Raw genomic sequence first — 14640 nt, 5'->3', positions numbered from 1 at the left:
CCTTGCAGGGAGGTAGTTGAGGTGTCAGTCCCTGCTTGCTTACTTGCAGCTGTGCTGCAGCTACACCCAGTCAAATGTGGTTTAGCTACAGTCACTTGTGAACACTCTTCATTTCCTTCATGCAGTCCCATTTTAACCAGCGTTCCTTCCACCTTTCCCAGCTCTACTCTGTCTGCTTGAAGATGAGAGCCAGGGGCTGCACAGTGCTCTGCAAGAGGGTGAATCTTGCAGTGACACAGTGGCATAACAAATTTTAGTAGTTAGCTCTTAGTCATGCCTTAGTAACTCCTAACATTATGTGTGGATGGGTTGGGTTTCTGGGGTTTTTAATTATTTTTTTATTGTGATGATTATCCATCACTTTCTGTTTGCACTTCTTCGTGGGATGTTAGTTTCAAGCAACAATGCTGAGCTTGCGCTTGGAAATCAATACAGCATTACCAGGCATCCCCCTAACTCAAGAAAAAGATACCTTTCCCCCCCTCTCTGAATGTAGAATTTCTGTTCAGCTCTTTGCACTGAGTTTAAATGCCTTGTGCAAACATTTTTACCCAACATAATTATGGGAACTTTTCGTCCCCATCTTATAGTCTGTATTTTGGTCTGACTCCAATGAAGTTATTTAGCCAGCGTCTTATGAAGGCAAGACATAACTAGTTTCTGTTGTCGTCTGAAAGGATTTTGTCATTATCAGTTTGGCTGAAGGCATTTAGATTCTTAATTCTGTACTGCAAAGCTTCTCTAGTCATTGAAGAGGAAACGATGAGCTTAAAATGACTGAGGCGTTGTCACCTCAGTCACTTAAGCTCTTCTGAAAATTTCATTTGTTCAGGATATGAAAAGAGAAAGTATCTGACAATAGAAGTTGTAAAACACCTGATTAAAATAAGCACTTAAGAAGTTACTTGTTTTTCTTTCTAACCTTGTGCATCTAGAGTAATCCTAGGTGTTTAAAACAGAAGATAAACACATGTCAGAAGTGAAATCTCTTGAGTATTCCTCAGGAATCCATTTCTAGAGTGTGTATGGTTTAGTCATTGGGATATTGGATATGCTTATTTTTGTAAGGTGAAAAAAAGGTGATCTCAAGGAAAGGAAGTGGACCAGTTTGTGATCTGATAAAATATGTTGTCCGTGTGAATTTCAGTACTTGACTAAAATTAAGAAAGCAATTGGGTTTTGAAGAGAAGGAGCCTGCCAAATGGGAGCCTTGGTGTTGTATGCAGGGGAGATGGCAGTTTATCCTGGACACGCATAGTGTCTGGCTCTTGCTGATATTTTGGACAGAAGAATTTATGAGAAGAGCCCTTCCTTGGCCAGGATTCAGCTCCCAGTAACTTGACTGGGACTTTGCTGGTAACAAAGGTTACATGCTTCCTGTAAGTACCTGTATAGCACTCAAACTGGTGCCACTCCTTTAGGACACACATACTTTCACGGGTGTGCATATGAAGTGGTTCTTCCCCACCTCTCCCCGTTCTTGGCTGATATTTTTGACATGCTTACCTCCAAATCAGACTTCTGAAAGAAGCGAGCTTGTAAAAACCACTCAGAAAACAGGAAGGCTTAGTGTTGTAAGACAAGTCTGAGCAAAACCCGTCTCCTTTGCATTCTGAGGATGAGATCCAGCAGGCTGTGTAAGGCAGTGCTGGGGGGCCGGGGCAGAAACGGGGACAGGGAGCAACGTGTGGTTGGAAGAGTTGTCATCTTGCACAAGAGCTTGCTCAAACAGTACCAGAAACTCCCTTTTTATCTTGCATCCTGGTGTAGTCTTCCCTCCTCCCTGGAATCAGGGAGGATGCTCAGTGACTTCCTTAATGTTTATCAGGTTTCCTTGCTTATTTAAGATAAAGAAAACCCTTGTTCAGTGCCAGATTCTCAGCTGACGTGCTGAGCACCACCACTGCTATGGCCTTGGAATTTCTGTGACTAACAGTTATTAGTTGGTTATTTTCTATCCGTGAATTTTATCCCCCAGAGCTCTGAAAACACCGAGTCTGGCAAGAAAGGAGGAAGAAAGTAGTTTATTTTTATAATTCCTCCTATAGGAAACCATCTACACTCACCAGCGGCAAGAATTTGCTGTGGCAATTATCTGCTCCCACAACCCAGCTACCACGTGCCCTTCTGAGAACCCATTGTGTGATAGAAAATGAAAGAAAATGCATCCTCTTTTTCAGTTCTGTATTTCAATGAGGAAATTAACACACAATATTGAAGTGAAAACATTTCAACAAGCATTTATTAGGTACATAAACATAAATATTTCCCATAAATAAAAAAATAAATATTGAAACCAAGGACATTCTTATGCAAAAGTAAATAAATATGCAAAAATAAATAAATAAAAATAAATATGTAAACAAATAAAGTCCTTTTTTCTAACCAAAAGATGGCATTAAAATGTATGTTTATACCTTCACAACACTAATTCACAATAAATAATACCTTGAAAATGATGGCACAAAAACTGATGTGTCAGAATTTTGGCTTCCTAATTTTGCGAGTTCCCCTCTTCGGTCAGTAGCCCACTCTGAGGGGCAGTGACCTAGGAAGGCTACTATCCTTCCTTTCCTGGAGTCACTGGTCTTTTCCTAAGCTGTTACCAAAGAGGGAAGGCATCATTTAGGGAAAGCTCTGCTGAGAGTGCACTGCACCGATCCAGCTGTACTGAGCAAAAATGACTCCAGAATCGTCTCCATCTCCTCTCACAAGCCATTTTTTCTGCCAACTTTTTCTGGTGTCGGTGGTTTCTCTCCTACATAATGAAACTTCTTTAAAAGGCTTAAAGTGCTGTTGTCAACTAACTACAAAACCAGGTAACCCGTACTCTCTAGGTGCTGTTAGAAGCGTGAACGGAGGAGGCAGGAGGAGGTGAGCTGCCAGAAGCTGGATGAGCGTCTCTCCCATTTTTGCCTTCCTGGAAGAGCGGGGACATTTTTCTTCTTCATCTTAGGACACGGTCTCAGGTTTAGCCTTTGCCCTAGAAAGAAAGAAAATGGAAAAGGAGACAATTAGAACTTCTCCGTGGAAGAGGTATCACTCTGGAACCAGATGAAATCCGCCAATAAGGGTTTGTGCTCTGTGTCCAAGCCCCGTACGAGCTGTTACCGAGCCTAAGGGACACGGGTACGCTGTGACCTTTTCACAAGTACTCAGTGACTGTGGGCTGCCCTAGTTTAACTAGTTTGCCCTAGTTCACCTGATGCCTCTTGGGCCTGATTTTTCCCTCACTCATCTCAATGCCATTAGTGTTGGCAAACTGATTGTTGCTTTCTACCGTTGCAAGAGAAAACCCAGTCGGTTAATGCCTGGATTTCCCGAGCAGTTGAGCTGCAGGATTTCCATATGCTTGTGCCTTAGGAGAGGTGGAGCACACCTGGGGTGTGTGGCACAGGAAGGGGTTGAACCTCATGCTAGAATTAAAGCTCAAAGCGATCACAGTGTTTGTCCCAGTTAGTGAACACAAACGGTGGTGACTGCCCGAGGAGACAGAATTTTGAACACTTCACGCTGTACGTGTTTGGTTACAGCTTTTTGATCAGCCGTGCTCGTTGTGAATAAATGACTCACTTGTCCAGAATGGCCTTGATGATCAGCTTCACCCAGGGAGCAGTGGGCTCCAGGCACACTTCTCGGCCGTCTGTCAGGGTAGCTCTGCAACAGGGAAAAAAGGAAGGGAAAAGGTCTCCTTAGTGAGTTCCAAGCAATTTCCCTTTTCTCTCATAACACCATTCTAGGTGTACACTTACATGTTCTCCTTTACTTTAAGATAAGCTGAGGCTGTAGCCTAACATAAAGGGTTTGTTTTTTTTTTAAATGGTTTCATATCTTTTCATATCTGTTTGTTTGAATGCATTAAGACATTTGCAGGACTCTCACTCTTTTCAAAATTGCTTCTTTTTTTCCCCAGCTTGCTTTGTATTTGTGATGGTGTTTAACTGAAGGGTTAAAGCTTTCCATCTTGGTTCAGAAACTGTACTGCCCAGACCGTAGGAATTTTGGTACACTAAGAGTTCTGGAATTGTTACCAGGTTCTATGATTTGTATGCTAATGGTAGTTTGTTCATTGACTTAAGTAGAAGCGTGATCCTATTTTTGACCCAGCCATTACAATTCATGTTTTGATCACTTGCTCAGCACGGCTTCGTGCGCTTAATTCTCTTCTCATGTGGTGGTGGAATTCAGAGTTTTAGAAAGTTATTTGCTGTCTGATGACTGTGGGTTTGGGTTGAAATATTGCTCGGGGTGTTTGAAAAGTAGAGATTAGCAAAAACAACACGCAACTTGCTGTTCTGCATCCTGAGCCTGCCGACTTGTTACATCCTTCAGAGACACTTAGGTCAGCCTTAATGTGAACTCTGTTTCCTTCGGGTTAAGTAATCGGGAGGATTTTGCAAAAGCACTTACATGACTTCAACGTCCTTGCAGTGAGGTCCGCTGGGGATGAGGTTCACGTTATGAATGAACTTGGGGTGGATGAACTTGGAGTGGGTGCCTACGCACTGGCACCGGAGCTCAATCGCCGAGCGTGGCACGGCCTTACCTGTGAAACAAGAAGCAAATCAAACTGTTTCACTGTTGCCACAGGAAGCACCACATCTTCTTTTTGCTTACGGTATCAGAGCAGTTTGCTGCACTTGTAAGACAGCATAATAGTTCCCCCGTCAGCATTTACACCAGCAATTAGTTAGGAGAGCGTTAGGAAGGATTTCTTTACCTTCTGTTCCAACCGCTGAGATGAGGAGAAGAGTCAGGACAGCAGCCACAGCCTTGCCCATCATGATGCAAGAGTGTTTGTTCCTCGTGTCGCCTGGGTCTGGTTCGGTGGCGAGGTGAGCTCCCGCAGCCCCGAGGGTGGCCAGTGCCTGTGCTCAGGGACCCGCCGGGTTTATATCCTGCCTCGGCCTCCCCAGGGCACTCCAGCGTCACGGGTGGGTCAGCCCGGGGGAAACTCCGAACCTGCAAGATGCTGCTGTCAAGTGAGTCACAGGTGAGCGGGTAAGCCCCTTTCCCTAGATGACCATGACATTGCTTTTCATTAACAGAAAACACTTTACTAATTAAAGAAATATAAAAATGTAGAATATGTACAAAATTGCCCCGTACTTAGCGTTGTGGAATCGATAGGGGGTTTGTAATACTCTATTTCTTGTGATTATTTTCTTCTGTACCCTCCTACTTTTGCTGTTATTATTATGTTACTCTCTGTAACTTCCCACTTCTGGTGAAAGGCATTTCATCCGTCATTTTCCATCTGTCTGTCTTTGGGCTTTGGTTTTTTTTTTCATTTTAAGACATGATAGAACTAGGAGATAATACTTTGTAGAAATGATCAGTTGATTGAACTGGATTTTAATGAGCTCCCCTTGTCCTTATATGCAATTAGCTTTTAGAAAATCTTTCTTTATATGCCGAGATGACTCCTCCAGAAATACTTACAGTACTTTGTGATACATCAAAACTTAGCATCACTGAAATAAGCAACAGAATCCAGGCTGACTCTGTCATACCCTTAAGAACATAGGGAATGTATGATTATGATATGATGAATTGCTTTGCCTAGTCAGGTGGATTTGTTTTGAGGACGACTGCTTCTTCTGAAGCCAAAACTTCTTAACTGTTCACTGCTTTGAATTTGGGCAGAGGGAAAGTTCAAAAACTGCTGCAGGATTCTGCTTCTGAAATAAACTGAAGCACTTTTGCAAATTTAAATTTGATCTGTAAAGAGAAGATTTCTAATTATGATAAAATTAAAGGAAAGGTGAAGATGGGATCAGAAAGGAGGATTATTCACATAAAGTCAGGATATACAATCATTTTTCTTAACAAGAGGAAACAATACTAAAATACAAGTGCGCTTTTTTGGGGTTAAACATTAAGGAATCCTGTTACTGTTCTTCTGCCAGGTAATGGAGACAGTGAAGGGAACAAAGCCTAGGACCAGATATGAGTGAACACAGGTTGATTGTTCTCTGACTCAGAGAAGTGTGAAGGACACAGAGGCTTATGTATGCCAGACTGAAATTCACTTGATATTCCCGTGTATATCAGTGTCTGTAGTTTTATGCAATGAAGTTTATAAATAGCCTTAGAGGATGTGTTCTGAATAGTAGCCTAGGGAGATGTGTAGATAAGGGATTAAGCGCCTGTTTTTCCTGTACATTTTCAGCTTGCAGTGAACAGAGCTGGATCAGCTAAGCTGAGCACATAAGCACTGAATTACAGGTCTGCCTCCTGAGTGCCCTCCCTTCAGTCACGGCCATCAGCAGATGTCTGGCAATGTGTAAGGAAAGGTTAAGTGTGTCTGAGACTTATCCCTAGCAGTCTCCCACTTTCAGCCTGGTTTCATTTGATGCCTCCTGATTCTTTTATGGGAAAACAAGAGTTAGGTATCAATCCTTACCCCTGATTTCCATCTCCTTCCTAATTCTGTAGACCTTTATCACATCTCCAGCTGATCTCCTTTTACGAAATGTTGTCCTGTTGCCTGATAGCAGCATAGACTGGGTTGTTCATTCCTACCTCTGGACTTCTTATTTCCCCCCAACACACTATTTCCATGCACAGCAAACTGTTTACAGAAATGCAAATTAGAGCATCAATGGGAATGTCTTCTGGCCTGCATAGAAGGAGAAAATGGAAGTATAAATGGCACTGCCTGAGGAGTGTAGACCTCTTCTCGAAAGAAAACTGAGAAACTGTTATCTTCAAGTTCATTAATTTGCATTAACTCAAAGATAAAGTTATTGCCTTTGTACTGTATATGCAATGAAGGTGTTATTCTTTGTCTTCTTTGTGTAAAACCTCCTGCCTGTTGTGTTTTAAGGAAGCGTTACTTCTGCGTTCTTGATCCAGACAGATGAGGTACTTGTGGCTCTTGTGTGTTACTACTGAAATACAAAGAAAGGGCTTAAGTGTCTACATCTATCGTATATGACCTAATGATTACAGGATAACAGATCTTGATATGGAGCAACAGGAACAACTGATTAGAGTTCTGAAGCCCGTGGTTTGACTCGTAATTTACGAGGTAGTGAGCGGAAGGCACGGCCTGCAAAAAACCCACAGTCCACAAAGATTAAATTCCTTTTGTGGTTACACAGAGAAGTCAGAAGGGATGAACCATAAATGAAAAGATCACATGTTTTATTGTAAACTCTTGTGATTTGTGTGAAAGAGAGGAGCTGCTGTTTCAATTTATTTACAAGGACCTACTTTTGGAGACGTGAGGCAGGTGAATTAGAAGCTGCTGAATTTCTAATGCATACAGTCTCTGACTGAAGAGAATAATTCCTAAGCCTTAAATATGAGTATTGTAAACAATGTTTGATAGCCTCCAGCTGAATAAACACTTCTTTTGTCATAAGGGTCATAAATACAGTTATTGAGAAGCTTCAATTTTCTTGGCACGAGAGTGCCTTAACACCTACCAAGCGATAAGATTTCTGAGAAATGATGGGCTTATCAGCAATACGTGACACACAGGAACGCGAGCTGTCCTGCGTCCAACTTCTGACATTGCTGTGTGCTACAGAAGGCCCTGTCCAAATCACGTGGCAAACTGGTACGTGCTAGATTAGTTCGAGTCAGTCTGTAGGTGTTACCTAAAATTTGCTAATTCCACTAATCAAAGCTGCTGCATCAGTTACGCTATGGCACAGCGAAGGGCAAGAGAGAGCTTGAGGTACCCAAGTGAAAAAATTGGAGTTTCTCAGATCATTTTCTGTGTGCTTCTCCCCAACTTGTGAGTGACCTGCAACTTCACATTTCCTTATGTTCCCGTGAGCAGCGGGGGATTTCTTCCCCCTTGGGAATCCCTTGCACTGCTCTGTCCTCATCTCCCTCAATGGTTGCTCACCGGGGTCTTTTGAAATCCTGCCTCGTGCCTGGAATTTTAGATCCAATCATGTAAAAGGTCATTTAGAAATAGCTGAGCAGCTGAGTCAGTGAATGTCACGACTCCTGTTGGGATTTTTTTTGAAGAATATGAGGTTCAGCAGGAAAGGGTAGTCCTGCTTGAGCCTTAGATTTCCTTCAGGCAAATTCTTCCTCTTATTTTCTTATACTTCTGTGACCCTGCGTGCCAAATCTAGGCGTACTTTTGACCTGCAAAGGGAAAATGTCTCAACTTACTTGCGTCTTCGTCTGGCAGTCTGGGTCTTTAGTGTCAGCTGTATTTTGGCGGTGACTGCGAACTTACCTGAGGCAACCTGACTGCCTTGAGAGGGCCAAACAGAGAACTGACTTACAGTTACACATGCCATAAGTGTCCATCTTCTCCCTCTATTTCTTAATTAGATAGCAACAAAACCCCAAGATTTTAAGTTTGCCAGCTGTCACACTGAATGGCTTTTCTATGAAAGATATGGAATAAACAGCTGTAAATAGAAATGCACCATGAGGCACATGTTGATACCTGTCTTCCTGATCAGCTTCAGCAGTGTCTGGGTCAGCCCTCTACAAAAATATTTGTTCTCTTTTGTTTAGTTAATGTGCAATTCTGAAAGCCTAACTCACTTTGGTGAGCCCTTCTGAGGAAAGGCTGGCTGAAATTCACGTGGTTGTCTCTGCCCCTCTTCCTGAAGCTGTTGGTGCTTGGTGTTTACCACCATGAACAAGGATGGCCATTGCATTCGTTTGTGTCTGGAAGTGCTGGACACGGAGCAAAGTGTGTTTTCTGAACCAGTCCTCTGCTGGGCCGGTGTGACAAAGGTCACCGTGCGAGTGCTTTAACCAACGAGTATTGATTAGTCATCAGGTTGCACAAAGTCTTCTGAGAACACGGACGAGAGCCAGAGCGCTGCTGGACCACAGCGCTACTTCCTCCCCGCGCAAGAGCTGATGATCCCTATTCCTGTCTTTTCCGTGTGGCCCCCGATTCTTGCTGCACAGAAGCACAGTTGCAACACCTATGCTCGTGAATACTTTTTTCCATCTACTCTGCTGATGAAATCTCTGGTTTGGAGGCAGGAGAAGCCCCTTCGAGTTCTGTCTCGAGAGGACCTGGCACGTGGCTCTCCCTGCAGCACAAGCAAGTGCTCCAGCAACACACAGTTGTATAACACATGTAAACCCATCATATCACTTCTTTCTCTCTCTTCTGTTTTTTCTGTTAGCCAGCTTAATTTCCCTTTGTTCATCTTGCTACTTGTTCTGGATCCTAGTGCGATGCATTTCATACTCCACCCTTGCAGCTGGACTTCTAAAATTCATTAACAGCGATGCTGAGCATCGCTTCAGCAAAGTCCCTGAGCCTCAAGCAGAACGTTTATGGTTGACTCAGACTTTATTCAGAGTTTTCAGCAGTTTGAAGGAATCCAGAATTGCAGTACTTCCTTTCTGTGCCCTTTGGCCTATTAACAATACAATCAAAAGCCATTTGCTGATCAGGTTTGATGGAAAAGATCTGCCTTTGTATATTCCTGGGCTTTCCCACGTATGTAGTAACTGCGTAGGAAATGAAGTCATCTCCAGAAAGGGAAGTAATATTGGAGGGGGGGAAAAAAAGAAGAAGAGAAAGAAAACGGACAGGATGCTGCCTGAAGCATGATCAGGGTGTTCATGCTACTCAACATGCAGCGACTTTTTCAAAGATAAAGTGACCACTGTGGCTTAATTGCAGTGGTTGCATTTTTAAGAAAAAAAAAATGCAGTAGGATTAGTCAGGGACTTTCCAGTATTTCAGCTGGTATCACAATGTGTTGTCTTTCGTTAAATAAACACCTTTTTTCATTAATCATCATAAGTAACTGAAAACCAATTACAACGCAGGGAACAAAGAGTTACTCAAACAAATATTTTATTTAATGTGACAAGGCCAAGACTTCCATGACTGAGCAGAAACAGTAGCTGAGAATAAGGAAAGGGCTGGAGAAGACACTTAGGAGCAGCACTTGCTCACACTCCCTCCCTTCCTCCCTGGCCTCCCCTTTGCAAGTTTCTATCCCCTCAGTTGTGTCAAAACTACAAGTTTGTTTTCTAGGTGGCCTTTATGTACTTGAGGGAGGAGGATAAAATAATGACAGTTTTTCCAAGGCTGTTGTATGTTCAAGCCCATTGCAAAGCAAAGCAGAATTGACAACCCCGTGCTACACGGGTATTGCAGTTCTCATCATCCACCTGCTGGTGTAAACGAGGAATAGGTGACACTCAGTGGAGTCACGCTGCGCACTGGATCTACATCTGACGAGATCAAGGTCCTGAACTCAGAGGCGCTGAGACGATGCGAAGCACAACAGCTACTAGGAGGCAGAAGCGGGTGCGTTGGCCTCAAACTCCTGTGTGTAAATCAAGGCATTTTTTATTTCTGAAGTTTCAGCTGTATGGAGGAAAAATCAATTTGAACTAGAGATGGAGGGCTTACATGTCTGCTTCTTGGCTGCACCTGAGAGAACAGGGGTGAAGACAGAAGAGCTTGGAGAGACAGGGAACTGCAGTCTGCATTTTATCCCCGAGGGCCCGTCCCCGTCGTGTGGGACTGATCATCCTTGAGCAGACTGTGTGTACGTTTACATCACATGAAACCAAGACAGAGCTTTTAGCTCCTTAAACAAAGACCTCTGACACTGGAGCTGAGGGAAAATGCTCCTAAGTGCCAAAGTGGAGTAAACACACCCTAAGGAACCTGCTGCTGGTGCAGTCCTGCTGGCCAGATGCTGCAGAAACATTAGGTGACTCCAAGCAGGTAACTCTGCCCTGGGAATTCATTGCTGCTGGTTTATTTACAGGTTCAATATTTGCCCTGCTGAGTGCACGCCATGGATTTTTGCAGATTAACAATTGGTGTTTGTTCTTTGTGGTATGCTGATCTGGAATATTTGCTGTGGAACAGATTGGGTTCCCCTATTAATAGGTCCAAAGAAGGGTTTGCGTTGCAGTTGCACCTGGGTATTGCACTTCCTCCTGCAGTTGTTACAGGTGCTGGGCAGAAGTCAGGGAAGTCCGCTGAGATGGAACAGACACTGGGCCCTGTCTCTTCCTGCCCAGTCCTGCTCCTCAGGAACAAAGAGCAAGGCAGCACCTCCAGCATATACTTTTTCTGATAGGTAACACTGTGCTAGAAGGTAATGGTTTTCAGGGGAACCAAACCAATTTTTCTTGTCACTGGCTTTCCCTCTTCTTTCCTTCATTTCATGTGGTAATTTTGTTCCTATGTCAAATTGAAAACCCCAGGGAATAATTTACATTATTCTGACTTCTTGGCAGCTCCTGCTGTGGAGAACTTCCTTAAAGGAATCCAATGGATTTTGTAACACTGATCAGAAGTTAGCAGCAGGCCAAACAAATACTTTAGGTATGACCTGTTTTGCCTTCTCCCACTCCTCACAGATACATAATAGCAAACCAGGATACCTGTGTGACCCGGAAAGTTTGTGAATTTGCACCTTGTTTTTTTCAAGCACTCACAAGTAGCTCTCCAGATTTTTCAAGGCCCAGGGGTACGAAGAAAGAATTCATGTTTTTAAGCTTCCATAGATTGCCTGCAGTATTATAGCACGTTTGGAAAGCAACTCTGTGTGTGTAAAGTTTCTCAGATTTTGTGAACTTGAAATTAAAAATACCATTGTTTAGTGGTGTGAATCTGTGTCTAACCATCTTGGTAGTTATACTCTGAATCTTACCTCCTCACAGCTGAAGTTTCTAGTGCATTTGCAGTTCACCTGGGTGCTTTGGGGAAAATGATGAAGCTATTCTTTAACTCTTCAGAAGAAAGTGACTTGACAGTTGAAAGTAGTCATTTGTAATCTGACCTAAACACTTCCTACCCAGACTGATCTTAATCTAAGGTAGATCTTGTCTCTGTGTTACTGATTTGTGTACAGGATGAACGTGGGTCTGATGTTCACCAAACCACCATCAGCCAAGATCTGAGCTAGCTTGAACCATCACGGTTAGAATTGCAAGTGGTTTTATACCTTTAGCAATGCCTAAGGTGTGTCCTCAACTTCTGAAAGCCCTCATCTCCCTCTGCCATTCCCACCCTCCCCTCTCTTCAGTATTATGCTTCAGTGTTTGTCCCTTCTGGGCTAGGATTCTCTTTGAATAAAAGTCATTGTATCTTATTTATTGTAGGAAAAATATTTGTCATTGTGTTTCAATGAAAGATGTGAAAATTACTCTTACATATCACTGTTTCTCTTACTTCCAGCCCAGAGCTAATTTACTTATAAAAAAATAATGTAATCAGAATACAGGAATTTACCCACTTCAATTTAGCATAAAGAGCTGTGTTGACATAAGCCATTAGTGATCGTTGCCAAACCCAGATGTCTGAATCTTTCAGGTAGATCAAGGATATAAACCTACAGGAAGGAGCTGGATTTTCCCCAGCTCTTTTTTTCCTGAAGCTCTGGCAGTACCTGTTTGTTTAATCCAACCTGTTGAGGTATCCAGTCCCAGCACAGTTAACCAGGAAACCATCCATTATGAGTGTAAGACATGCACTGGGGGTAGTTACTGAGCCAAACGTTTAACCACCCACACAAAACAATATCCCTTCCCCATTTTTCTTAAGTGCATTTACCCCTGGAGAGCTTGGGAACTGTTAAGAGTCATTTTAAGCTTCAATACCAGTATATCTTTTATCATTTTCAGGTCTGAAGTGACATGCATGACTGCACACTGGCTGACAGTCTCTTGTAATGTTCATCCTGTCAATCAGACATATTCTTCTGAAAAGATTTTGATTGCTTCTGCAAAATCTCCATGATTTCTGCAGTTTTGGAGAACAAAATCTCCTTGGGTAGTAAGGTGTCCTCCAGAGGCTAAGTCAACCAGTGCTCCTGGACCCCTCTGCTCTCCAGGATGGTCTCCCATGGGATTCTTCTGAGCAGATCCCTGAAGAGCCCCAGGTCTGCTCTCCTGAAGTCCACGGCTGTGATCCTGTTTTTTTTGCCTTGCCCCCCTCCTTTCAGGATCCTGAACTCTACTATTGAGGGTGCTGCAGCCACAGTTGCCTCCAGTATGATTTATGCTGATAACCTAAACATTTTCAGGTGGTAACAGGAGAGTGACATTTCTCAGACCAGCAAGGAGCACCATTACAAAAACTGTAGTCAAGTTTTTGCCAGAACCTGACAGAATTGCCCAGTTCTGTGTGCTGGGAGCAGTGAGAGGGGCTCAAGTGCTTCATCTCGTTCTGTACAAGCGGTGGTGAGTTGTAAAACACTGTGCAATTATTAGTTCATAAGGGTTTGGCTTGTGCTTTAGCGAGGGAGCTGTACCAGTGTTTGTGATCAGGGAATGGTTACTAAACCAGAGCTTGAAACCAATTTCCTTCCACCTAATGTTGCAAAATGAGCAGGATGTTCACTGGTTGCCTTGAACGTCACTGTTCACCTTTCACAGGAGTTTTTGAAGTATGGGAAAGGGAATAGCTGCAGACTGTGCTTGAACTCATAGCCTTTGTTATTACAATCTTTAAGTAATGAGGCTTGAGCTTCAAGGTATAGAATTGGACAGGGAGGGAAAAAATGAGTTCGGGAGTATATTTGTGCAGCCTCATGGAAATTTTTAGTCTTTTAATGCCCAATTTCAAGATAGAGTTAAACTTATCATCAACCCCCGAGCACTGTCTACTGAAATACACATTCAGAATGAAAAAGCTGATGTATTCTTTGTTGCTCTGGCATAAACCCTCCTGGCATGATAGACAAGAAGATCCTATTCCAAGCTTTCTGTCACAGTAGTACTTTTCACCATGTGCTTTTTTCATTGATGTTTAACCTTTTAAAATGCAAACAATCTGTAATTCAGAAAAACACAGGCTTGCTTTCTTCCCTTCTGAAATAAATCTACCTTATAATTCTCCAGAAAGGATTCAAGCAATATATTTCACCCTCATCACATCTCATAAACAAATAAACTAACACAGAAAAAAGCATTGAATTTGGATTATGGTTTTGCTCCACACCTTAGAGCCAGGAAATTCAGCTACAGGTGACACACTGGTTCTCAGTGCAACCTGTTTTGTTTTCATAGTAATGCCAGTAAGAGACACTAGCTGAAAGCTGAACTTCCTCCCAGAAGCTGACACAGGTCACACTTCTAATGTGGGATTTGCAGAATTTATTTCTCTTTTGCATTATTTGTCCTAATACATTGTTGGGGGTTGCAAGGGTCTTATCCACCCCACTGAGGTGATTTTCCCTATCACACTTTTCACTTGTGTAATCTGAGATTTTTTCTCACATGCCTTAACAAGATTGTTAACGTTAAAAACACTGCCAGGATTTTCTTGTGGTATGTGATACGGTGCAAGCTTCAAGCACCTAGGCATCAAAGACATGAGTCCCACCACTGCTGACCTTTCTACAACATCAAATTCCTTCTACATGCGCATAGTTCACCAGTCTTTTGAATTCAGAGGTTTAATGATTCTGTTCCAGAGGGTGTGAAACTGATGAACATAACAAGCATCTGATCATTTAATGACCATTAGAGTCCATGGGAATATTTTACTTCAAAAAGCCTGATAGGAAGGATTATATGAGTAGACACTAGTAAGGAGGGGATTTTATAGGAGGATACCAACTGAGAATATTGTTACTTACACCAAATAAATTCAGAGTCTATTTGAAAGCATCTTTAATTAAAGAGATTGCAAAGCAAGAAGTCTCCCCTGCTATTGCCTGATCC

General features: G+C 42.7%; 2 protein-coding genes across 3 annotated transcripts in view; both read right to left on the bottom strand.

The window, feature by feature from the left end:
- Positions 1-14640, bottom strand: part of LOC137664547 (albumin-like) — a 369558-nt gene that overhangs the window by 285743 nt on the left and 69175 nt on the right. The gene's annotated exons all lie outside the window — the stretch shown is intronic.
- Positions 2933-4784, bottom strand: LOC137664997 (interleukin-8-like). Its single transcript, XM_068403736.1, has 4 exons — positions 4721-4784; positions 4411-4546; positions 3574-3657; positions 2933-2983 (listed from the first exon to the last, which is right to left on the bottom strand). Exons 1-4 carry the CDS (start codon positions 4782-4784, stop codon positions 2953-2955), a joined length of 315 nt encoding a protein of 104 aa, XP_068259837.1. The 3' UTR covers positions 2933-2952.

This window comes from Nyctibius grandis, chromosome 6 (genome assembly GCF_013368605.1).
Source record: "Nyctibius grandis isolate bNycGra1 chromosome 6, bNycGra1.pri, whole genome shotgun sequence".
NCBI classification, from domain to species: Eukaryota; Metazoa; Chordata; class Aves; order Nyctibiiformes; family Nyctibiidae; genus Nyctibius; species Nyctibius grandis.
This window is presented reverse-complemented; position numbering and strand designations above follow the sequence as displayed.

What these genes read in the sequence shown, in the direction of transcription:
- LOC137664997 (XM_068403736.1), bottom strand. Translation starts at nt 4,784, where the DNA reads ATGATGGGCAAGGCTGTGGCTGCTGTCCTGACTCTTCTCCTCATCTCA. An exon ending in CTCAGCGGTTGGAACAGAAG is followed by an intron (nt 4,547 to 4,720) that starts GTAAAGAAATCC and finishes CTTGTTTCACAG; the next exon opens with GTAAGGCCGTGCCACGCTCG. An exon ending in TGCAAGGACGTTGAAGTCAT is followed by an intron (nt 3,658 to 4,410) that starts GTAAGTGCTTTT and finishes TCCCTGTTGCAG; the next exon opens with AGCTACCCTGACAGACGGCC.